The 26,271-nt window shown below is 38.7% G+C and overlaps 2 protein-coding genes and 1 long non-coding RNA gene across 21 annotated transcripts in view; 2 read left to right on the top strand and 1 right to left on the bottom strand.

Moving 5' to 3' along the window:
• CAST (calpastatin) overlaps positions 1-2,257 on the top strand; it is a 112,789-nt gene extending 110,532 nt beyond the window's left edge. For all 18 annotated transcript variants that reach the window (XM_050795409.1, XM_050795392.1, XM_050795398.1 and 15 more), the window contains one exon: positions 213-2,257. The gene's annotated coding sequence lies outside the window, so the exon portion shown is untranslated. The remainder of the gene's footprint in view (positions 1-212) is intronic.
• A 1,401-nt stretch (positions 2,258-3,658) lies between these two features.
• ERAP1 (endoplasmic reticulum aminopeptidase 1) overlaps positions 3,659-26,271 on the bottom strand; it is a 32,527-nt gene continuing 9,914 nt past the window's right edge. For both annotated transcript variants that reach the window (XM_050795388.1, XM_050795389.1), the window contains exons 4-19: positions 24,688-24,822; positions 22,240-22,360; positions 20,966-21,120; positions 20,500-20,613; positions 19,157-19,288; positions 17,617-17,748; positions 17,401-17,472; positions 15,632-15,786; positions 13,656-13,735; positions 12,974-13,157; positions 11,083-11,239; positions 10,235-10,419; positions 9,187-9,348; positions 8,564-8,704; positions 7,936-8,017; positions 3,659-4,088 (exon numbers count right to left, since the gene is read on the bottom strand). In XM_050795388.1, the coding sequence (XP_050651345.1) occupies positions 3,933-4,088; positions 7,936-8,017; positions 8,564-8,704; positions 9,187-9,348; positions 10,235-10,419; positions 11,083-11,239; positions 12,974-13,157; positions 13,656-13,735; positions 15,632-15,786; positions 17,401-17,472; positions 17,617-17,748; positions 19,157-19,288; positions 20,500-20,613; positions 20,966-21,120; positions 22,240-22,360; positions 24,688-24,822 (2,163 nt within the window). In that variant the 3' untranslated portion in view covers positions 3,659-3,932. The remainder of the gene's footprint in view (positions 4,089-7,935; positions 8,018-8,563; positions 8,705-9,186; positions 9,349-10,234; positions 10,420-11,082; positions 11,240-12,973; positions 13,158-13,655; positions 13,736-15,631; positions 15,787-17,400; positions 17,473-17,616; positions 17,749-19,156; positions 19,289-20,499; positions 20,614-20,965; positions 21,121-22,239; positions 22,361-24,687; positions 24,823-26,271) is intronic.
• LOC126957478 (uncharacterized) lies at positions 10,392-12,248 on the top strand. Its single transcript, XR_007726784.1, has 2 exons — positions 10,392-10,462; positions 11,752-12,248. It is a non-coding gene; the product is annotated as an uncharacterized LOC126957478 (long non-coding RNA).

The raw sequence follows: 26,271 nt of genomic DNA, 5'->3' as shown, positions 1-26,271 counted from the left end.
TTTCCTATAAAAAAAGGAGCTTTATTAGTTAGAACTGTTCTAACATTTTTCCCAAAATTAAAAAAATTCTATTAATCCACTTTCATGTTTACTTATAGGAAATTCCTTCTTGTCTGTTATACAATGCTTTTGCTAAGTGGTATTTACTATGCCTGTAACAAGAAAATTACATATTAAATGATTCACTGCATTTTTTATTTGAATTTTTCAAGGTATCTGCATATAAAATCTTCAGCTGGTGGATGGTGACTTTTGAAGAACAAAAGCCTTTGGCAACAAAACAATTGTTCTGGGTGATTTCTAGACTGGTTTTTGTTGAGCCTTTGAACATCCTAAATATTGGTTTGTTTTTCTTTTCCAGAAAGAAAATGAATTTGACTGGTTCACCTGTGTTATTGTACTGGGTATTGATAAACTTTGAATTTTTTAAATTGCCTTCAATTGGGAGAGAAAGAAAGCTTTATATTTGTAATAAATATATTTGATAAAGTTTCTTAAAGCAACACCAAAAAAACAAAAGAAAATCTAAGCGAATTTTTGCACATTCTACACACAGTGCCTGTAAATCTCATTTGTATTTTTAGTTTGCACTTAATTTTTTTGTTAGTGTTTGGAAAACAATGCTTTAAACATTTTTCAATGTTCTGATTTCTTATTACCCCCTTTCCTCTTGGGCTTTTGAACTGTATTTGATGTTGCTTTGGGATAATGTTTATAAGTCAAACATAAGATATTGTACATTGGGCACATATCTCCTCTTGGGCTGCTAATAATAAATTAATAACAGGTAACCTGGACAAACCAGGAAGCACCAAACCCCTTTTCAGCTTGAACTCTTCTTTGCCAGGTGTGAGGACTTGTGCATCTTACAGTCAGCACAGAACACACTGAGACTTGAATCAGGTCAGCAACAGAGCAAAATATAGGTTAGATAAGTCCTTGTGTAGCAAATTTCAAGCATAACAAATAAAATCTAATCCTTAGGGTATTAATCTGACTTGAACTCTGTTGGTTTACCATGTTAGTAAACTGAGCTTTCTGTTATCTATACATAAAACCTGAGCAGCAACTTGTCCTTAGAACTATTGCCACATTAGTCTTTGCACTGTATAGCATCTGGCTTTATGGAACCTACGTTTACCAAATACAAAAAGAAACTTCTGCTTTAAATATATATATATATATATATATATATATATAATTTTAAATCTGCATTTCCCCCACAGCAGTGTAAGTAGGTTCTGATGTCCCACCATTTTGAATGGTTTCTCAGATCTTTCTGAATGAATATTTCCTGAACATTGCACTGATATCATCGATTAGAATTTTGATATTTAATTTCATCCTTATTTCCTGGTAGTGAATGCAGGAAAAGATGTCAGGAACATAACATAAAACAGATTGGGAATTTCTTGTTTCCAAAGGGCATGGCCTTCCTTAGCATCAGTTTGAAGCTTTTGTTATGACTTAGCTGACTTGTGGCAGCGGGGCAAGCAAAAACAGTAAAACACTGCTTGTAAATGGCACCACATCTTGTTAACCTCCCCGCCAAATACCTCTCTGAAAGTCATGCACATACCTGTGGGATTTCACACTCCACCAGCTTAAAATGCTATGTCTCTGTCCATCAGAAATAGTCATTATTCTATTTTTAAGGCAGCAACAAGAAAAGAAAAAACACTTTTCCTGAGGGATTTCTAACTGTATCTAATCCTCCCATTTGGGCAGTAGAGGTGTTTGCTTTTTTGTTTTCTTTTTTTAAGAAAAATCTTGAAGCCTTTGACACTGACAGATGTGTCTGCAAGGATATGGCTGCAGTATTACTAATTTCCATGCGTATCTAGAAGTATTTTTAAATGGCATACCAAAATCCAGAAGTTTAAAGACGCCTATAAAAGTAAACATTTATTTAAGGTACTCTGAATATGCCTTCTTTTTTAATTAGAAATATCTTCAAAACTTGGGTGTTTGTTAATAACTAATAACTGGAGTAAGCTACAGGATCTAAAGCAGCCCTTTTTACAATCTAGTTAGGAGAAAATAATTGCAAATACCCACTTAGAGGCAAAGAACAATTTTTATTACCAAAAAGCTTTCTGCACATTGTTGTGGCAACATTGTATCTGTTTAGAAAATGGGCTTTTCCAAAAGCAAATGAAGGTAGGTTCCTCAGGTGACCAAAACTGAAAATCAGTATTTCCATGTTTCACTAATCAAGGCATAAAATAAAATTAAAGCAAAATATTTTACATTAAAATCTTGGTTGTGTATTTTTTTTAAAAGGGAAATCGTTAAAAGGGTGGAAATTACCAGTGATTTCTATTTTTATTAAACCATTCACTACAACAAACAAGTATAAAAATTCCAATTCCACTTTTATACCTATTTGTTGTGGTGAATGGTTTAATAAATTGGAGATTTATGTCCAGAAGTCACTCTATTCTGTCGTGTATTAGAGGACCACATTTTGACATTTTTCATATCAATCATATTCCCGTATCTTGAAATTTCTGCCTTATATTCAAAAAGTTCAGTTTGAATTCTTTGCCAGGTGTGAGGATTTCCGCACCTTATAGTCGGCACAAAACACGCTGCAACTTTAATCAAGTCAGCAACACAGCACACTGTGGGTTAGATAAGTCCCTGTGTAGCAAGTTTTCAGAATAAGAAATAAAATCTAATTCTTAGGGTATTATCTGACTTGAACTCTGTTGGTTTACCATGTTAGTAAACTGTGCTTTCTATTACCTATACATAAAACCTGAGCAGCAACTGTGTGCTGAAGCAACTGTGTGTGAAGTCTTCACAAAAGACTTCACAGCCAAAGAATGTCCTATTTGCTAATATGAGCAAATATTTTGTTTCACAATGTACTATCATTTATTGGTGACCCTGCAATAATTTACTGTCAGTAAATGCCAATAACTAGTTATTTAGAAATTGTAAACTAGGCCAAATAAGAAGCAGAGAGAGAAAAGAATCACCTCCCTAAGAAAAGGGTTTTCCTACAGACTTGAATGCACTCTGCTTTTTCAGAAGAGATACTGTATCAGTCAGGGAAATAGATGACACTCAGAATTATCTGAGGGGGGTTCTATAAAAAGACTTTTTGCAAAAGTACAAGCACATTATGTGGAAACCACAAGTCCCGCCAGGACTAGTAAAAGCCAGGCTCCCACTGAGGCCCCTAATCCTGAAGGGATGAGGAGGGAGCAGTTACCAAAATCCAGAGGTGGAGAAGGCTGTGTGGAAAAGAGGGTCCCCTCTCAGGAGCTAAGACCCTCAGGGGATGCCAGCCCGAGGCATCCAGTAAGGGAATCAGGGAAGAACACCTACTACCTCCTCCGACCCCAGCTCCAGCTCTCTGGCTCCCCACTGACCAACATCCAAAGGGCAAGGAAGCTTGAGGACTTGGCCTTTACAAGTCAGCCCCTGGGCATGGAGCAAGGAAAAGAGGGGTGGGCAGTGGGTCTGGAGGGGTCAGCGGGGAGAGCCAGAGCTTTAACCCAGCCATCATCTGGCTTAGTCTCGGATCCAGGTATTCATTGTTCAGTAGTCGACTATTCAGTCTTTCGAGGAAATTGATGAAACAGTTTATGAAGACAAATGTGGGCCACAGGGTTTTGGACACTGGGGGGCTTAAGCGTAAAGTATAAAATGAGAAGAATAAGGCACTTCATTCCTCTGTGGCAGGGAACCCAACACTTGGGTTTACATTGCAGGGCAACACCTGTGATGAATGAAACACATGGTAGCGATAGCCCACTCATGAAAAACTAACAGCCAATCTTTTCACCGGGACAGTCAAAAAATGAGTTGAAGGGGAAAAAAGTATCTTCAGCTGGAGCCAAAACAGCCATCTCTAGTTTGAAAATACACTCAACAAAATGTTGGTGATTAGAGATAACAGGAACCTGGCAAGGGAGGAATTTTTACAGAAGTTCAAACTTTTCACTTTGCAGCCACACTCTGATTTTATCAAAATTCTTATCCATCCAACGGATGTTTTCTTCAATGGTTTCAATTGTCTGTTGGACACAACGGAGCTGAGAACCATTTTCTTTCAAAGAGCTGAAGAATCCTTTTACCTTGTGAGGAAAAAGTGAGTTTTAAAAATTAATTTTATTACATTAACCAGATGTAACTTTAGTTAAAACTGAAGCCAAAATTCCAGCATTTGTCAAAATTCTATATAGAAGGCAGTCCCAGCTGTCTGAATAGGATTATGTACACATAAGCTGTATGAAATGAGCTCATGCCTCATGATGTCAAGTTCTGTGTTTTTTCTCTGCAGTTCTTTTGTTTATTCCCAGCTGCCAGACTTTAAAAGACTTCACTGTTTACCATTTTATAATTAAGGTTTAATTGTGTCTTATTTAATGTGTTATTCTGTTCTATACTCACAGATGCAAACTTCATTTTTTAAAAACATGATATCTAAAAAGCAGAATGTGCCGTCTCTTCTTTGCCAAGCAAAACAGTTAACACCATGTAAGTGCCGTCTTCCTCCATGGGCCTGGGCCTTGTATGTTATTATAGAAACACTGTGGGGAATGGGATTCTTAGCAAGTTACGGTGGTAAAACCCAAACCTTGCCAAATTTTTTTAACCTAATCTACAATTAATGTATTGTTGTCTCAAAGTTCCCCATGATTTTAAAGAGATAAGAAACTCTTGTCTATCTCCTGAAAAATATCTTTGTTCTTGTTTCATTTCTGGGTATCTTAACCTCTTGAGCTCACATGACAGATAGGCTGGCTTTGCCACAGGATTGGCCATTGTGCGATTCTGTTTCACCTTAAAGGGTTATTACCCTTTTCCTATAAATTTTCACAGCATTAATCCATCAATTTTTGATTTGGTATCCAGGAAGCAAATGTAGGCCAAGATGTATTATTTATTCAGCATAGATTCCAGATAGTCAATTCCTTAGAAATCCATGTCATAATACCATATTATTAGTTTGGGAATAAAGAGGGGAGTAGGAATGGGTTTTAGAAAGATAAGATTTCAATTTTAAATGATGCAGAGTTGTTTTAAAATTATATGTCAATACGGTACAACTTTTCAATGAGCAGAAGGCATGGCCTCCTGCTGTAGCAACCTGGAAAATACTTCTCCACTGTCTACCTTAAGTTGTAGCTCAACCTACTGCTTCATACACGCTCAGAACACAAGATTAATTCACAGTCAATTAAAAATCACTTTGAGCACTATTCAACAGTCAAAGCACATCAATAATCTTACTAATTGCTCAAATCATTACTCCTGAAGGAGCTCATTATGATAGCTCCACTAAAAACAGACCTTCTACAACAGTGAAGCCAGCTGCTAACCATTACTCTTACCCTTGTCCTGACCCAAAAATCATCTCTTCTGTCTTCACCTGTCTTGGAAATGCAACATCTCAACTGAATATTTGATTCAGACTTGGCTCTTCAAGAACAATTTCTGTGCAATAAGTGGCACAATACAGGGATAGGAAAACAGGTTTATCCTACTAACTTGATTTGAGCAAATGATTTAACTTTCATGGAACCCAGTCTCCTCATCTGTAAAATGAAGAGCAGTGGTGAAGGATGTAGTTATATAATGCAGGTAAAGTGCAAAACCCCAAACCCAGCATGTATCAGGGACTTAACCTCATCCATTTGTTCACCAATATTTACTCTGATATTTATTCATCTGTCTGCTGTAATTACCATGCTAGACACTGAGGATGCAGCAGTGAATCAGGCAAGCATCCTCCCCTCATGGAGTTTACAGTCTTTGGGGGGATACACGCAGTAAATATGATTACTGTAAATAAACTGCTATGAAGAAAATATGCCAGGGGTATGCTAGTAACTGGGGAGATGTGGCCTGCATTGAACTGCATGGTTTTGGGGAAGGTGATTTGAGCCGAGACCTCTCAAAGATAAAATGCCCCTTTCTAGTGAAAAGTTGGTGAATACTTTCTAGTGAAAAGCCAGGCAGAGAGAAGAAAAAGTGCAGAGGCTTAAAGACAGGAGAACCAAGTGGTAGCCTAGGAACAGAAGGAGACTGAGTGGCTACAGTGTTGTGAGAGAGTAAACCAGGAGAGCCTGTGGGAATTGGCACCAGAGAGGTCCTCAGAAGCCAGGTCATCAAGGTCGTGGACACATGGGAAGGAGGGATTTGGAATTTACTGCAAGAACAATAGGCAGGGTTCAAGAAGCCAGGGTCAGTTATGGGCTGACTTGCAGTCTTAAATGTGGAAAATGTTTTGCTATTGGCAAAGTGGCAAGGGGGAGGCCAGTTAGGACACTATTGCAATAGGCAAGGCAAGAGATGAGAAAGGACTGGATGAGGGTAAGAGCAGAGAGATGTGCGCAAGATCCAGTGCATGTGCTGAGAGAGGACCAGCAGGACTTGCGTAATTAGATGTGTGGGGAAGGAAGGACTCAGGATGACTCCTATATTTTATATGTCCATAGTTTGCTCTCCATTATGATAACATCTCAGGCTCTTTAATTTTCATGCCCTGCTTCAGGGTCTTTGCACCTGATGTTTCCTCTGCACACAATACTCCTCTAGATATCAGCGTTTCCTTCAATATCTCCTCAAATGTCTCCTAATCATCCTATAAAACGGCACCAACCCTCTACCCCAATCCCTCTCCTTGCCTTATTCATCTTCAGAGCATGTAACTACTTGACATCAGTTGATTTGTCTGTAATTGTCTGATTCTCACAGCAGAAATTTCAGCTCCATGACAGCAAAGGTTTTGTCTGTCTGTTCACTGTTACAGCCACATAACCTAAAACCATGTGTGGCATATATGTCTTGAATGAATACAAATGAATGAATGAAATGCTTTGTTGCTATAGATCTTGTCTATGGATGACTACCTTTCTGGTCAAGTCTTTGGACAGCTCTTCAGTCACCACACAGAATATCTCTGCTCTAGACCTCGCTGGAGTTCAAGGTTGAATTATTATACGCAAGTTAATTTGACAAGCCTGGATGAGGCTACTGAAAACTGGAAAAAGCTACGAGACTGTAACAACCCTTCATTCTTTTCCATTTCCAAAGCTCTCTCCCCATCTCAGGCTAGAAAATAGTATAACCAGACTACACAATGGAACCACTCCTAAAAAAGTTAATATTAGCCTCTCAGCTTTTATCTAAACGTACCATAGTTTAAGAGCCATGTAAAATTTGTTCTACAACTTTACTATATGAAACCTTATTATAGAAGGGACACCACAGAACTCAATGGCCCACACATCAAAGTCCTTGAGTTTAGGACTGAAGAAAAGTCTGCTTTTGTAGAAAACGTGTATGCTTCATGTTCTCTTTTACCAGACAATGAGAATAACTCGTACTGATTCCTCATTTTTCCTTGACTTCTAGGAATCTCTGTGATAAATTCAGGGGACAATTGCGAGAATTATCCTCAGCCATAAGTCCCTCACATGGTTATCACCTGTCCATTATGTATCTTTTTGTCCTTCATTTTAACATTTCTTTTATACATGGATCTTAAAGCTGCCTGAAATTCTGTCTGAAGGTAGATGGTTATATAATAAGTGACAGGGAACCATGAACTTGGATGGTTTATAAAGAACCTAGATTCCAGATCTGCCTCTTTAACAGTAGCTGGATGACCACTTCAGTCATTTATACCTCAATGCCCACTTTTAACATCCTTAAACAGGGACTAATTGTCTCAAGTAATTTTTCTTCAAGTCCTAAGGTTTTAAATGGCAGAGCTAAGACCTCTTAACATGTCTTAAGAGGCAGTTTTCACTAGTTTAATTGCCACTGATTTATGCTGCCGTCAGTACCATACCATCCAAAAATAACTTCCAAATGACAAAATCCATATCTAACTCACCACACTCTCAAAGTATTTTGTCTACCCCATATTAATTAGCTAATTTTCATTTATGATTAAAAAGATATATATATTACCTCTTCAAGCCATGTTCTTGTGGAGAATTGATTTGTTGTACCCATTACCATGTGGGCTATGGATTGTGAGCCAAGTTCAAACCTAGAGAGGGAAATATTCAAAAATGGGTTGTGAAATATTCATTTAACATATATTTTAAGGGCCTCCTATATATAATACCTTTTAACTAAAAACTGATGGGTGTGAAAGTATAAAATATGATGTCTATCCAATGTGTAAAGATCTAGCTCTAAAGAATAATACACACCAACAGCTTAATAAAAAGTTAAGTATCCAACAGAACATGACACAGGCAGGAAGTGCTATAAGAGTTAGACAATGACAGATGCAAACAAGCAAATGTGTTCGTGGAAGGCCTGGGCTGAACTCTGAGGAGGAAGGCTTCATAAGTCCATGGGCTCAGGAAGGGGTTATGCCAGATGGAATGGAAAACACCCCTGTACATATTCACAAATTAGCACTGAATTCCAGTTTTATATTTTCTACAAATACTTTAAGTACTTCTACTGCCTATCTTCAATAAAAAAGTACCTTTAGACTGTTACTGTTCTTCCACAAACAACAAGGCTGAAACACAGTAAGGTTATGAACTTATCCAGTCACAGCACAATTTTTGGCACCACTTACTTCTGTACAAGTTTGTTCCAGTTTTTCCTCAGAAATTTCCAGGCCAGTGGGTATCCTACTGGGTTCCTGCCGATGAGTACAAGAATTCCTGGAAACTCCTGAGTTTTTATTTTATCTCCCTTAAAGCTTTCATCTAGTAGCCTGAAAGGATTAAGAAAAGAAATGTTAGCAATGAATAGGTGGTGAAACAGTTATGAATCACTGCAATAAAATTACTTGTAAAAGAAAAAAAAAGTCTGCCAATAACAAAGGTTAAAAAGATAAATGGGTAACCAGAATCCTGATAAACCCACTATAGCTATATAATAAAAACTAACATTTATATAGTATTCTCATATACCCTCTCATTTGCTCAAAAGAATAGTTAAGGAAGAGTAGCTCTAGTAAATATTTTAAATATGTTGTCTTTTTAAAGATACACAAATGTATATGCCTTTAAATATTTTTCCTGACACCTGGTTCTCCCTAATTATTTGCCTTTCTCATTAGATGTATGCTGACTTGCAGTATGTTCCCAGCAGAATAGACAATTCCTGGCCAAGAAAACAAAAATAGATGCCAGAATGATCTAATTTAATCTAATTTCCCTTGGCCACATGAACATGAATGAATGACTGACTCACCATTGAAGCTTTTCCTTATTTTGGGTTGTGCAGAGGGCAAATTCAATTTGTTTTTTCTCAGTACTGGACAAAGAAGACTGATATTTACTATAAAGAAAATCCCAGCCTTCTGTGCTCTGGGCCCCCACAGCAAACACTGCCAAGGTCACATCGATAGGCAGGCTATAGAAAGGAACACACGATGAGAATCTGAGATGCAGTAAGTATGTTTATAGGCATAATGGTGACCAATTATGAACTGCTAAACTGTCCCCATGATCAGAGAAGCATAACTGAAAATATAAACAAAAACTACTGATTTCCTTCAGTTACACTTTGTAAAAAAAAAAAGGCAAGAGAAAACTATCTAAAATTAGGTTTTAAGTAGCCTTCTCAAAAATGTAATGTGAAATGCCATTTTTATGACTACCTACATATTTAAATACTTTAATGATGCTGGGTGACTCCATAGGGGATCACCTTTCAAGCCAAAAGAAAGAAATTTAAACTATATTCAAAATGTACACCATGATCACAAGTCAGGACTGCAGTAGGACCACTGTTTGGATTTCTCTAAGCTGAAGCATGTAGATTGTTGGCATAAATGTTTCCTGGGTGGGGTTTAAGCTCCAAATGTAAAAGGACTGAAATGTAGCTGAATAGGGATTTCCAGATATGGTAAAATCCTACCTTGCTTAGACAGCATCAGCAATTACTATGCATCCCTGTCAGGGACTTTAGAAGCCCAAAGAAGCTTCTATAAAATACAATGCCTGTGTTTCTCTATGGCATGGCTGTCACAGTTTTGCATTGCCTATACAAAAATGGGAATTATTCCAATACCATCCTAACTCCCCAGATATTTGACTTTTATGCACAGAAGTTCCCTCCTAGCATTTCTTAAAGTTGAGAGATGCATAGATAAATCTTAAAAAGTAATTTATTTTTCAAAACAGGGCAGCAGGGGAGACACTTATACTTTTTGTTTTCCCTAATGTTTAGTACCAATGATAGAAAACAGAAAAGATACCCTTCACATCAACAAATTGGTTATTCAGTAAGGACTGACCTCAAGTTTCCATTGGATTCCTTCCACTTCCTGAAATAGCCTTCTGCCCTCTGTACGCATGGCTGATACTTGTGCACACAGGCGAGGAGGAGTAGCTGACTCCGCAGCATTCGCTCTGAGACCGAGCCTTCATCTGTCCACGTCTGCTTATCAATGAGGTCCCTTAGCAGCCTGATGAGGAAGGCCTGAGGGCATTGCACAGAGGAACAGGGACTAGTATTGTCACAGGTCATTTCATGTTAATATAATCCATTATGGTCTCAGATGATGGGGGCTAATTTTTAAAGCATAATCTAACTTTTACTGTATAAATCATGCAGCACTGTTTAATTATAAAAGGGTCAAAACCAATGAATAATGATGAATGACTTTCATATTTTCACAACAAACTTTTATAAGATATCCTATCTACTTAAAGTCAGGATGAATTGCCACTTTTAAAACAAACTCAGAGTTTATATGACTAAATTTTGAGAGCAAATTATGCAACAAGACTTCATGACATTTTGCCAAGAATAACAATTTTGTGCCTCTTCCTCAAGTACCATGAAGAGTCCCAGAAAATCTGAATGTCAGCCATCATAGTAGGAAAGGAAAATGAAATAAAAGGTTTGTGAAAGGAAGGAAAAAACAAATCCATGCAAATTAAGCAGAGTCTAAGAATGCCATTTCTATTTTTAGTGCCAAATAAAACCAAAATTTTTGCTAATCCATCTAAATACTGAATTAATATTTATTTGCTTTTCCTTAATATGTATATAAAGATACACACAAACATACACACACACGATTTCTTTTTAACACAAAAGAAATAGTAATTATATAACTATTTTATTTCAGGCTTTTACCTTGAATTGAGTTTCCACTTCATTCATATCTCTTTTCTCCATTAACTTATACATAGGAATCAGCTCATTCAAACCTTGAAATACGGGCATAATTTCAGTTTCATGTTTCAAGTACAGGGATAAATCCAAGGCCTTTTCAATGGACAGCTTCCCAATGCTGAACAAGAGACACTGTGGTTAGTAGTTTAAAAGTAAATCCAGGAAGTCAACATTTTGCTTCAAAATATATTTTAGTCTTCTAGCAAAACAAGCAATCAGATATAAATGGATAACTACTTATAAATAGATAACTACGGCCAGGCACGGTGGCTCATGCCTATAATCCCAGCACTTTAGGAGGCCAAGGCGGGTGAATCACCTGAGGTTGGGAGTTCAAGACCAGCCTGGCCAACATGGTGAAACCGTGTCTCTACTAGAAATACATAAAACAGTCAGGCATGGTGGCACGTGCCTGTAATCTCAGGTACTTGGTACTTGGGAAGCTGAGGCAGAAGAATTGCTTGAACCTGGGAGGCAGAGGCAGTGAATTGAGATGGTACCACTGCACTCCAGCCTGGGCGACACAGTGAGACTCCATTTCCAATAAATAAGTAAATAAATAAATAGATAACTACTATATAAGTCTCTTTTCTATCACATGTAACACAACATCTGGCATGTTTACACTAGGGAGGAAGTTTCTCAAACAGTAACATCCAGGGCTAACGTGGATAAGCCGGAATGGAAGCACATCAGCATCTGTCCCTGTGAAACACTGGATTGTGTGCTGAACTTCTAGGGTAAGCAAGGGATTTCCATCAAAGACCCTTTAGGAAGTCTGGTCAGACTATCATCTGGTAAAAACTATGAGTCCCTGGAGGAAACACATTTTCTTCTCCATTTCAAAAGACACTGCATATCCTTAGAAACCCTTCATTACAAAGGGTTAGTGTTAAAAACCTCAGTGGTAGGGTATATATTATATAAGTTAAAAAAAAAGAAAAAAGAAAGAGCCCTCTACGGCTCAAGCAGAAATATTCTACAGAGGGGAATTTTTTAGGCAGAAAGAAACAGCTAGGTAAGCAACCCTTAACTTTCTCCCCCATTGCGTTTTCTCACTTCAGGAGGCCCAGTATGGTGGTGAGAAGAACCAGAAGGCACTCAAAATTTAGGCCAGAAGGATACAGGTATGAGGAGAAACAGAGAGAATCCTTCCCACCTGCATGCTTCCTCTTAGGACTTGAGATCTGCCTACATGTTGAAGAAGTTTGAGTTTTAGGCTTTGGGAGCATTTCCTTAAAAACCGTTGTCATGGGGGTTAAAAAAAAGAGGGAGTAGTGTTAATTCTGTCCTCACACACTCAGAGATCATTTGGTTGGGCTACATTTTATGGGCTATATTCCATAAAGATACTGCAAAGTTCAAGTATCTGGTTTAGGAAAGAAAAAAAAAATCCCTTCTTTAATCCAAGAAATATAATGCAAACAACTTGGGCCTGTGTCACTTAGTCTTCTAAAAAGCCTTCAAGGCTGTTAAAGACCCAGTGATGGGAGAAACCTGATCCGGTATAGCAGGGCCAGAGGAAGCTGAGGGACCACGCCACCGCAGGGACAAGGCAAGGAGTTTCGCCAGGATGTTGATCTCCTGGTTATCTACACTTCTGCCTCAGTATGATCTAAACTGCTAATGAGAAAGATTAAGATACAGATTCCTTCCTTCAAGTGCCTTAGTAGTCACAGACAGGAGATTAATCATAAGGCTAAAAGCAATCTTGGGTTGTTAGAAGAACTTGGAGGAAAACACCTTTCAACTTCTTGTTGTCAATCAATCATTTTTGTCTTTAGAAATCAAGAATTTGAACAATAACAGCTGCTTTCAGAAATAAACCAAGACTTTGTGCAGCGTGTATTACCTGACGAGCTGAAATGCATTGTTAATGAGACTCGCCCGATCGTTACTGCTGACTGCTGTGTGTGTTCCTTTTAAAAGGCCAGTCAAAGAGTCCCATCCATCATCCTCGTAATGCACAATGTAATAGCCATTCATGCCCACATTAAATTTGATCCATTCCACCTCTTCTGGGAGGATGAGCACATCTAGAGTAAATAAAATAAATCAAAGCTCCATTTGCTCCCTTGCCTGATGAAAGCTTTTCTGATCAGAGACTGGGCAAGGAAATTAGAGAAGAGTTTAATACTGAACAATCTGAAATCATCACTTCTTTCTTTCAGAAACCAGAAAACAGCAACTCAATAGACAAAAGCTAACACTAGCTTTAGACATCAATTTTGTGAGATTTCTAGATCTATGAAAAGAATGCAACTACGTATCTGGCCATACATATGATATAAAACAGTAATGTTAACAAAGTAATAGGGAATGTTCACCGGTAATCCCTCCTTTTTAGCATTATATAATTCAACTATAATCTCTATCTGGCAAGATACTGGCCATTCTTCTTTGAAACCAGAAAGTATTTCCAATCTGATCCCTTTTGCTTTAACCGAGATAAACAGCAAAAGAAACAGCATTTTAACCCTACACATTTTCACATTCCTCCTTGAATTAAACTGGTTGTTTCCAAAATAAATTACCTGTTTTTGTTTTTAGCAAAAATCGATGGACCATGTCTGATTTGCTGGTGATGAACGTCAATGGAACATGCCACAGGTACCTAAAAGAAAGGAGAGATGGATTGTTCATTTGTTGATTCAATTCAACAAGCAGTTATTAAATCACCTATCATGTGCCAAGCACTGGTTAGTTAGAACAAGACAGTACCAAAACTGCTACAGCCAAGCTCTCAAAACATCGCCAGTCTGTTTTCCAACTTTGCAGGGAGTGTCAGCTCAGGCACTATTTCTTTTTCTTGGACTCCGTGAGTAGAGCTAAGAATTTGGACTCAAGTGAACCCTGAAAGCCTTTTTACAGTGATTGGCTGATTGCATCTCAGAGGCCTAACTTCAGGAGTCATGTGCCTCCTGAATCGTATACTAGGAAGGACAAAACATCACCTCTTTGGGATTCCTGTCAATGATACATCAACTGAATCTGATCATGGAGAAACAGCAGAAAATCCAAACTGAACGACATTCTATAAAATAACTGACCTGTACTCTTTAAAAATGTCAGTATCAAGAAGCCCAAAAAAGACTAAAAAGTTGTTTCAGAAAAACATGGAGACCAAAAGGATGCAACAACTAAATAAAATATGTGATCTTGTATTAAATCTTAAGTCAGAATTTATTTTCTATTTTGCTCTAAAGATATTTTTAGGACAACTGAAAAAAGTTGAATGGGATTTATAGATAACAGTATTGTATCAAGTTTATTTCCCAATTTGGATAATTGTACTGTGGCTATGGTTATATAAGTGAATGTTCTTGTTTTTGTTTGTTTGTCTGTTTGTTTGTTTGGAGATGGAGTTTCGCTCTGTCGCCCAGGCTGGAGTGCAGTGGTGGGATCTCGGCTCACTGCAACCTCCACCTCCTGGGTTCAAGCAATTCTCCTGCCTCATCCTCCTGAGTAGCTGGGCCTACAGGAACCCACCACCACGCCCGACTAATTTTTGTATTTTTAGTAGAGATGGCATTTCACCATGTTGGCCAGGCTGGTCTCGAACTCCTGACCTCACATGATCCTCCTGCCTCGGCTTCCCAAAGTGCTGGGATTACAAGCGTGAGCCACCGTGACCGGCCATAAGTGTTCTTGTTTTTTTAGAAAATACTATGCTGAAGCATTTAGGTTTGAAGGGGAATCATGTCACCAACTTACTGTCAAACAGTTCAGAAAAACACATGCCAAGTATATACATACAGAGATATGTATATAGGTGTCTATGTAGATAGATGGATATCGATTAATCAAGATTTAAAGCCTCCTTAATCCTTTTGGGAAGATGGGGGAGGGAAGTGTATACACACACACACACACACATATATATATCCTTTACTATAGAAGAAAGTAAAGGAATAAAGGGTTAACATGTATCTAGGTAAAGGATATATAGGAATTTGTTGTGCTATTCTTGTAACTTCTCCATACGTCTGAAATTGTTTCAAGATAAAATAATTTTTTAATGGTATCCATCCAGGGTCAATCAAGTTGCAGCATCTTGTTTCTAATAATATTCTTCTATAGCATTAAGCTGATGAACAAATCTAACTCAGAAGAAGACAACTGAGTCTCTCATAATTCTCAGAAATCACCTAAATTTTTTTGTCCTCAGCTCCAACCAAATGCTAGGCGCTATTGTAATCTAGTAGCAGTTGCTTAGGTTGGAGCTGATTTCAAGTCAGTAACCAGAAATTACCATCATATCAAATTACAAAATATGAGAATGTTAAAGTAATTATATCATCAACTTTACTGAGAAAAACCAAGGTTTAAAGCCTCTTTAATCCTTTTGGGAAGATGGGGGCAGGGAGTATAAGTCAACTTCATAGGATACACAGATGCAGTTGAAATATTTTAGCAATAGCGGTAAGGGCATTATTTCAAAAACAAGGTTCCATCCTACAAGGCAGATGTTATCTAGACAACAAAACAAATTTTACTCTGTGAGCATTACCCAGTGTCCGGGGCGCCTTCAGAGCCCTTCATGTAGTGCTCTTGCTTCATGTGTACATTCCTTCCCCTCACTGTGATGGTTATCAGGGGAAAACCCTTCTGCAGTGTCCAAGTGTTCATCATGGTTTTCACATCCAGCCCTTCCTGATGCCAATGCTGGTGTGTACACAAAAAAGCAGACACATCACCCACTTAACCCAGCTCTAAGAAAAGACAGAACACCAGCTTGTGCTCAGTCACTACCAGTTGCCAACCTCCCCTCTTTGGAGTGTTTTCTGATCCCTTTCTCAGTGTGATGTTCCCAGCCATCACACTTCCATTAAAGCACCAACTGTTTGCGTGCCATTTTCCTCCACTACACATACGTGTCTAAAGGACAGGGAGCATACCTAGTTCTGCCGGGCACACTTTGGGGCTGGCAATAACACTGGGCACAAAGCAGGCATGTGAATGAATGAAGGAGGAGAAGGGAGAGAAAGTGCCAGGTTTTCAATACCTACATAACTCTGCTGGTTTCAGACAAGCAAGGTGGAAACAATGTTCAGTCAAGAGCCTGTGTTTCGAAAGTGAGGATACGGAGATGACCCACACTCAACAAATAGTGGGAACTCAAAAGGAGCTGTTTTTTAATACTAAAAAAGCTTTTAAGAAATTATTTAAAAAGTAGTAAAGACTGGGTGTGGTGGCTCATGCCTGTAATCCTAGCACTTTGGGTGTCTGAGGTGGGTGGGTCACCAGAGGTCAGGAGACCATGACCAGTCTGGCGAACAAGGCGAAACCCAGTCTCTACTAAGAATACAAAAATTAACTAGGCGTAGTGGCACATGCCTATAATCCCAGCTACCTGGGAAGCTGAGGCAAGAGAATCGCTGGAACTGGGGAGGCAGAGGCTACAGTGAGCTGAGATCACACCACTGCACTCCAGCCTGGGCGACAGACTGAGACTCTGTCTCAAAAAAAAAAAAAAAGAGTATCACTAAAAAGATAACATGCGCCACAGGACAAATCTAGAAACTACTGAATAAAGCAATCTCTAGGAACAAAAAAGGCCAAGAAAGTAAAAAATATAAAAAGAAAAAAGAAAGACAAAATTCTGTCGAATCTCCAGACTCACCCTCAGCTTCCTCTGAAAACATCCCACAAATCCAGATGAACAGAGACTCAGGCTGTTTTGTGACTAGATGTTATGAATACTTTATAGCTTAGCAGTTAAAAACATGAGTTAGATCTAAATTCAAATATCTGCTCTGCAATTTACCAATCAAATGTCTTTGTATTTCATGTTCTCAACTTTAAAAATAGGGATAGTAATAGTACCCGGCTCACAGGTTTATTACGAAGAGTAAAGGAGATAATACATATAAGTGCTTAACATGTGCCTGATTCATGGCAAGTGTTCAAGAATGCTCAGTGCCATTGTCTTTGTACAAATGCAGAGCTCTGGAAATGACTGACATATCCTTTTGACTGCTACAATGCAGCCATAATCTGCTATAGAAATGTCATAAATTCACTGCTTTACAAAGTGAAGCTGAAGAAATTAGTATCAGTGAGAAGCATTACCAAGGAAAGCTCTGCAACCCTCGTGTATAGACACATTTTAAGAAAAATTGAAAAAGATTATGAGTCTTGTATAGTTTAAATGCAGTCTTATCTGGAATGAGGGTGATATAATCAAGGACCTCAGAAAGTTTGGCACAGAGCAATCTTTCAAAGAATATGTAGTAAAAGAATGTGCTTGGGGGAACATGTACAGATACAGAAACTTACTGAGAATGAAGATGAATGTTGACTTCTAGAGCAAAAGCCATCCATCCCTTTTACACCGTCTGTAGGGCAAATCTAAAAACCAAAACTAAACACATCACTCTTATTTCTATAGAAAACAATTATTCTCCTCAGAGGGATTAAGATGATTCTGGGGAAACAAAACAAGATGATGAGCCTGTCAATCCCAAATGCAGAGATATTCAAAAACATACTCACACTTGCCATACTATCCCACAGGTCCTCGTTTTTTGTATTTTTATAGCTATGCTTCTGGAGATACTGTACAATACCACTTTTAAATGCATCAGCACTAAGATACTCCCTTAGCATATTCAGAATACAAGCTCCCTGAAAAGATAATAGAAATAATTGTTATCTATAGTTTGGTTGCAATCTCATCTGAAATCACATATTCTTTTGCAATAAAACACATTTCTTTGAAAATGCAACTGCAGTAACATTGTTAATGTCTGGCAATTTGTGAAACAGCATAAGCAGGTTAAACCTGGACCTGTTTAGGCAGGGGATTTGTCTAATGTGATTGTTTATGCTCTGAGCCCACTGGGGCCCTTATTTTCTATCAGTAGCCAGACCTCCTCATGGGGCAAATTGGCATCATCTGCCAACTCCTTTTGTTCACATGTGAGTGGATAATGGTACGGATTAAACATTGGACCTTCAGCTACTACCTGGCTCTCCCACTGCCACTCCAGGGCAGGACTAGGGAGAGGCCGGTACAACAAGGGGTGAAGCATTAGAGATGGAAGCAGAGGTAGACGCCAGGGAAGGAAAAGTGGGTATGTCCAGGGAGCCCAGGCAGCCTTGAGCATGGAGGGCTGATGGAGCTAGAGAAAGGGAACAAGAGTCTTCCCAGACACCCTGTATTCCTGGGTAAAGGGCTCTTTTCCCCTCCACTCCCATTACCACGGATGGCGAGTCACAAACTCAAATGCCTCCAGTGGCATATGACAGGGCATATAAATAAAGGAAATAGTCCAAGGATAAGAAGAACGCTCTTTTACATTCTTTTTCCCCTGTACTTTCAATGGAAACATGCAAGCAGAAAGACTTTTCTGTTTGCTACCAGTAAAACAACAGCCAAGCACAATGGTAACTGGCAACACATTCTCAGCCTCGGTGAGAAGACAACAGAACAGTTGGGAATGGTAGGGGAAGTGGACAAGCAGAGCCCTGATCTTACAAAGAGAGAACAACAACTTAGCTCCAGCTTATGCTGCAAAGGAAATACCATGGACAAATCCTCCTTTTTCTTCCCCAAGAGAAGCTAGAAATCTGGATTTTACATAAAATCTCCCAATCAATCATTAAACTGTTGGCAACAATTCCCAACTCTATTACTAAACACACTGTGCAAGACAATTATTTGCATCTCAACAATATTAACCATTGCTGAAGGGCTTGAAAAGTAAGCTACACGAGGGCAGGAATTTTTGTCTAGTACAAAGTTGATGCTCAATCAATACCTATTTGTTGAATGATAAATAAAAGCAGAGTTTCTGTAAGCCATGAATTTTCAACCCAAGAAAGAATATATGAAGAATTTCCCATAAAATAGGCTTTAGGGTTATGAGCCAAACTGCAAGTTAGGCCTAAAAGAGTTAAACTCCAGCCAGCCATGTCAAGAGAGAAGGCATTCAATGTGGGTTTAACCCCACAACCTTCCCTATAACTTCTCCACCCCAGTATGTATAACTTTAGTATCCAAACTGTATGCTTTTACTCAATCTACATGTACCTTATCATAAGAAACATCATCAAACATCTCCCGGATCTGAGCAGGATTCTCCACAGGTGTAGACACAGGGTGTGAGGAATTTAAAGCATCTACCTCCATTGCATCAAAACATTTGCCAAAGAAATAATCTTCCTATTGAGACAGAAAAAAGAAAACAGCACCTATGATTTACATTTAGATAAAAAATGTCAAAGGTGGGACGTTTTATCTGAGGCAAGAAGTCCATACTTCACATTTTGGGGGCAACTTATTCCATATTTCCTAATATTTATGAAACAAAATAGAATTAATATAGTCTAAAAACCACCCAAGAAACAATGATTTTAGGTAAACATTATAGATTTTGTTCATCTTAAATACTTTAGAATAAAGAAAAATTCATATTAATCTAAAAACGAAACGATTATGCCTATAGCCAAACAGCAACAAAACAAGAAACTAAACTGCATAGTAATTTCAACATTTCCAATCATCGTCTGTACTGTTTTAGAGCAAAGATATTTACCTTTAAAAACATGTAACAAAAAGAAATGGAGAACCTTAACCAGCTTTATTAGAGCACATTAGCTCAATAGGATAATACGTATCCATAATCATTTTTATTACTATAGATAATGTAGAAACATAAGAAAATATTTATGATCCATTATAATGCAATATTGATATGTACTTTCTAATTATGTACACAGGCAGATGAAAATAGGCAGTAATAAATATTCACAAATGTATATTTTAAATAATGTATGTGGCAGATGAAAATAGGAATAAATATTTACAAATAATAGCATCATTGGAGTAGGATAAAAAAATTTTATATAAGTTTAATTTTGCTATATGTGATTTTCTCAAGTTAAACATGGTGATTTAAAAATTAAACCCTATAGCAGTTCCAAAGCAATAAATTTGTGACCCAGAAGCCTAGGTTGTTATACAATCAAATGTGCAGTTACCTTAAGTATAACTCATTTGATCTGGCAAGTAGGGTCCTATTGAGGTATCAGCAATCTATACCTAATAATTCTGCAATGAGCAACCTGAAGGTTGGGAAAACGAAATGGAACATTTAGGTTGCCATTATTTCTATTTCTTTGATATTAAGAAAGATAAAATTGGACAATTCACAAACAATCATAGATTCACAACTGAGTTTGTAAATAAGTCTTTGTGATATATCTTGAAAGTTCACTAGCATTTCTGCAACACGATTCATATCTAAACTGTCAAGGAAGTTATCAATGAAATCTTTTTATAAGTTCTATAATCAAAGATTAGTAAATATTTTCCAGCAATATTGAACAAAACAACAAATTAACCTAAAATGTAAAGGATAAATAATTACTTACAACTTTCAGTTCAGGATGGGTCACACTGACAGACACAAACTCCATAAATTTGGCAAATCCCTCATTTAGCCAAAGATCATTCCACCATTCCATAGTGACCAGGTTCCCAAACCACTAAAAACACAACATGTCTCAGTTTATTCACACATTTCCATGGAGACTGGATACCTATTATCTAGACTGGCAGCCATAAACAAAGACATTCAGAAAGAAGTATAGTTTAGATGTCTAATATAAGTTTATGAATGTTAACGTATATTTACAGGGCCAATATTTAATCAAGGTAAAAATAAAAAAACTGTCAACATGTATTATAAGACATAAAAACTAATGCTTTGGAAAAACAGTTTTTCTTATGAAAAAAAAAGACAGAGTAAAAAGTATAATATATAAATAGCCTTATATATCCCATAAAAGCAATATAATCGTAGTTCATACTTTTTTAAAAGTGTGAGCGAGCTTATACCTGGTGGGCCAGTTCATGGGCCACAATCATTGTGATGCCAAGCTTACTTGATGCAGAAGACTTTTCCGCATCAAACAATAGAGCAGATTCTCTGTATGTTGTTAGTCCCCAGTTTTCCATAGCACCAGACTGAAAGTCGGGAATAGCAGCAAGATCTTGGGAAGGAAGTAATAGAATACATTACCAGTCTCAAAGCTACACATTCCCCCAAACACACTAATCTTCAGAACGGATAGGTATTTGAACCAGTTAACCGTGCATAATCATGGAGCTCTAGACTGAAGAATCTTTCACGATGGAGAAAAAGAAGCTTAGTGACTCAGCATCACTTTGCTATAAATGTGGCAAAGTCAGACTTGCAGCCCAGGCCTTTTTTTTTTTTTTTTTTTTTTTTTTTGGAAACAGGCTCTCACTCTATCACCCATACTGGAGTGCATTTGCGGTGACATAATTACACCTCACTGCAGCCTCAACCTCCCAAGCTCAGGTGATCCTCCCACTCAGCCTCCCAAGTAGCTGAGACTACAGGAGTGCACCTCCACACTCAGCTAATATTTTTATATTTCTTGTGGAAACAGGGTTTTACCATGTTGCCCAGGCTGGTCTCAAACTCCTGGGCTCAAGTAATCCACCTGCCCGGCCTCCCCAGGTGCTGACATTACAAGACATGAGCCAAAGTGCTGAGATTACAAGACATGAGCCACCGTGCCCGGCCTCTTCAGGCCTCTTGACTCCATTTCTAACCTTCTGATGAGGATATTGGAAATTGAAAAACTTAGCAATTAAAATAATCCACTCTATTTTGAACGCCCAAGACCCACGTATACCTAAAAAATCAAACATACAATAGTTTTAAGGGCTCATGGAAGAAAGAAAATGCAGATTGTCTTACACTATATACATTTATTCATTCAAAACAGTTTGTTGAGCATCCTCTGTGTTCCTGCCAAGCAGATGCCAGTAAGGAAAAATGTAGCCTCTTCCCTGTGCTGTCTGCCCACTAATAAAATCAGAAGGCAAAAGAGTCCCCATGCCATGTGCCTCAGGAACTCTATGAAGATCTGCCTTCTTCACTATCACTAGAAGTTACTGTACACATCAAGGGTGAGAAGATGCTCAGAAAGATCAACTGCAGGTTTGTCACTTGCTGGGGTTTTTGTGGCTTGAGGGGCTGCTGAGGTAACCACAGGGATACGCCAATTAAAATGACAAATCTATGACTGTGTTCATCAAACGTCATGACGTCATGTGTAGTATCTGTACAAAATCTCTACCTTGTTTGGGTAGGGGATACGGTATGTTGAAATAATCCTCATAAAAATCTAGAAGAGTCACCGCAGCATCCAGTGCATAATCTGCTTGATTTATCTTGTCTGGCACAGCGTATACAGAAACCTAAAGTGGAAGGCACAAGAAAGGAATTCAAATATCTTAAGTGGCTTCTCTCCACATTGTGTAGAAGACTGACATTAATGTCCTCATATTGTGGGATATGGTTGCCAATATTAAGGAAAATAAGTGGGAATTCCATTTCTTGCATTAATACTGACTGTTCCTGATTAATCCCCCTTCTGAAAACAACAACAAATGCTGGATAACATATATAAAGTCTTCTTAAATGTGTTTATAAGATGGCAAATGAGAAAGCAAGATTTAGAGGCAAAAGTAAAACGACAGCTGGACCCTCTAATGTCAGGAGAGCACTGCAGCCAGCTTTAGCCCTGATGGCAGTAGCCCAACACAGCTGGACTTGAGCTTTGGTTCTTATGGCATTGAAGGACTCAGGAGTTAAAAGACCAAGTCCAGGGCCTGCCCAAAGTAGAAAGTCTACAGGACATACAACCCCTACGTAAAGCTAGTACCCAAAGGCCAGGCCTTTAATGTAAAGGTAAACTAGAAATAACTACCCTTTGTCAAGGAAACTACAAGTAAAGTGATCCCTGGACCAGTAAGTACTTCCAGACACTCTGCAAGAGCAAACACAATTTCTCTCTGGAATAATCCACTTTAGACTCAGGTAACATAAGCTCACAAACATAATTCATAATACAAGCAAGGAAACAAGATACCATAAGCAAGAGCCAGCAGAAAAACAAACCACAAAATCAAATACACAAAGATTTCAGATAAAACAATTACCAGACACAGATATATAATATGTATGCTTAATGTGTTTACAGAAATGAAAGAAAAATAATAGTATAGATTAGACATTATTAAAATAATCATTTCTAAGAGATTCAGATAAGTGGCAAAACAAGGGGCAGGTGTTTTTGCTGATTAGTTTCACTGCTGAATTAAGAATGTTCCCTTCGTCCGAGTCTCAAGCGTCACCTTCAAATCCCCAGGTAAGTAAAGATACCTCCACAAGAATAAGAAATCTCAGCACTAGAGGAACCCAAAGCAATTCAGCAGGGAATCCCCATCTACTCAGACCTCAGTAAAAACCAGCACAAATACATAAGGTATCTTCAAACAAAGCATCCCTTCCTCCCCTCAGAAAAACCAGCTTGCATTCCGAGCTATGGCACATGGTTGTATTGGTTGACCACTATGCAATGGTACCCAAATGAGGAACAAGTGTGCCTTGAAACAAGATTTTTCTCTCCAGCATTCCAGTGTTACCTGGCCCAAAACCTCTGGCCATTCCAAGCAGGTTGCTCTATCTTCCTTACTATAGCCAGAAATCCCCTGCCAGATAGTAACATTTACTTCCAAACTGCAGAAAGCCATAACCAGAAACAACCTTATAGGCCATTGCAGGATCTAATCCAAGTTATACCTTCCAAAGAAGTAAATACTAAGTTCCAGAGAGAATAGGGCCAAGGTCAGAGAGTCAGTGAAGTGACTGCGGTAAAGCCAGGATCACGACTCAGGCCAGGCCACACTCTCTCCACGTTGTTGTTATTAGAACCTCACTATACAAACGAGCATCCATGATGACAGGCTAGCCAAACATCCCGGTTTGCCTGAGATTGAGGAGGTTCCCAGGATGCAGGACTTCCAGGATTTCGTTATTTGGTTTTGTCTTTGTTTGTTTGTTTAGAGACATGGTTTTGCTCTGTTGCCCAGGCTGGAGTGCACAATCATACTTCATTGAAGCCTCAAACTCCTGGGCTCAAGGGATCCTCCCACCACAGCCTCCCTAGTAGCTAAGACTAGTAGCAGGCACAAGGAACCATGCTTGGCCAATTATTTTATTTTTTACAGAGACAGGTTCTCACTGTGTTGTCTGGGCTGGTCTCAAACCTCTGGCCTCAAGTGATTCTTCCATGTCAGCCTCCCAAATTGTTGGGTTTATGTTGGGTTTACAGGCACAAACCACTGTGCTCAGCCAGACTTCCAGTTTTAAAACCAGTTCCAGGCCGGGCGCGGTGGCTCAAGCCTGTAATCCCAGCTCTTTGGGAGGCCGAGACGGGTGGATCACGAGGTCAGGAGATCAAGACCATCCTGGCTAACATGGTGAAACCCCGTCTCTACTAAAAAACAAAAAACTAGCTGGGCGTGGTGGCGGGCGCCTGTATTCCCAGCTACTCGGGAGGCTGAGGCAGGAGAATGGCGTAAACCCAGGAGGCAGAGCTTGCAGTGAGCTGAGATCCAGCTACTGTACTCCAGCCTGGGCCACAGAGTGAGACTCTGTCTCAAAAAAAAAAAAAAAAAAAAAACCAGTTCCAGGCAAACCAGAACAAGTTGGTCACCATATGTGACAATCACAGACTCACCTTGACTCCACTCTTGGTTATCTTGCTGACAGACTCAAAATCTGAAATAATGAAGGCCACCAGATAGGTGCTCATCTTCACAGTGACATCAAAATGGTCTTCTATGAGTCCTTCAGCAACAGTCACAGATTTCACCTAAAATCAGAATAATTCAAATTATCAAGTAATCCAATTATGTAATACACTGAACTTGAGAAATTTCCTAATTATCAGACATAATATTAAAAGTATATCAATCCCAGCACTTGGGGAGTCCGAGGTAGGCAGATTGCTTGAGCTCAGGAGTTTGCCACCAGCCTGGGCAACATGATGAAATCTTATCTCTACAAAAAAAAAAATACAAAAATTAGCCCTGCTGGTGGTGCATGCCTGTAGTCACAGCTACTGGGGAGGCTGAGGTGGGAGGATGCCTTAAGCCTGGGAGGTGGAGGTTGCAGTGAGCCAAGATTGAGCCACTGTACTCCTGCCTGGGTGACAGAGGCAGACCTTGTCTAATGACGCTACTATAATTACTTTAAAAGTTATCTTTCTGATACCTAATTATAATTTAGATATTAAGGTCCAACAGTTCTACCCAATTTCTTTTTTATTGAGATATAATTCATATACCACAAAACTTACCATTTTGAAGTTTACAATTCAGTGGCTCTTAATGTAATCATAAAGTTGTGCAACTATCAATATTCAGTTTCTTTTAATAATTCAGATGGTTGCAAACAGACTAATATTTGGCATATGTGGATTGATAACCCGGATGAGACGAAGCAAAACCGAGATTGTGAGTTTTGCGAAGATATGGCTGATCTATTTGTCCTTAAATACAGGTTTGAGAATTATCTGGCAATGCAATGTCGAGCTGTTGAGCATATATGCAACGGGGGAAATATATAACCCTGTAGTACCTAAAAGAGCTTCTGTTCTTCTGTATAATTGAAAGTAACCTATTCCTGGGCATGCTCTTGCAAAGCTTCTTCCAAACTTAGATTTGCTTCATTGGAATCACCTTTTTAAGTGCAATCAGAGAGTAAAGGTGGGGTATGGTTGATGGAGGTACAGTCTTAGAGGTCTGCACCTAAAGAAGAAAGTCTAACACCTCAGCAATAAAAAGCACGGAGATGAGACCTTGGAAAAAGAACCAGCCAGAATTAGCCAGGTGAAACCACAGTCACGGGCATTTTTCCTGTAATCCTATACTCACCTCTATTTCTCTGCCCTCATCTTTTTTTGTTTGTTTGTTTTGAGAGATAGGGTCTTGCTATGTTGCCCCAGCTGGTCTTGGACTCCTGACCTCAAGAAATCCTCTTCTTCTGCCTCCCAAAGTGTTGTAATGTATGGTTGTAATCCTTTACAACCATAAGCCACCTCACCTGGCCCTCATCCTTCTTAACACCCATCAGCCACCAACTTCTGGTCACCATTTGATCATTCAAACCAACTCTGTTAGCCAGCCTAGGATTACTCATAAAGGATCCCAAATCATCTTTTCTTTTTAAATGCATTCTGCTTGTGCCTACCCACAACAAAAATTTCCTTTTTTTTTTAATTTTTTTTTTTTTTGAGATGGGGTCTCACTCTATCACCCAG

Source organism: Macaca thibetana, chromosome 6, assembly GCF_024542745.1.
Source record: "Macaca thibetana thibetana isolate TM-01 chromosome 6, ASM2454274v1, whole genome shotgun sequence".
Lineage (NCBI taxonomy): Eukaryota > Metazoa > Chordata > Mammalia > Primates > Cercopithecidae > Macaca > Macaca thibetana.
Note: the sequence above shows the minus strand (reverse complement) of the source record. Positions and strands in the feature narration are given on the sequence as shown.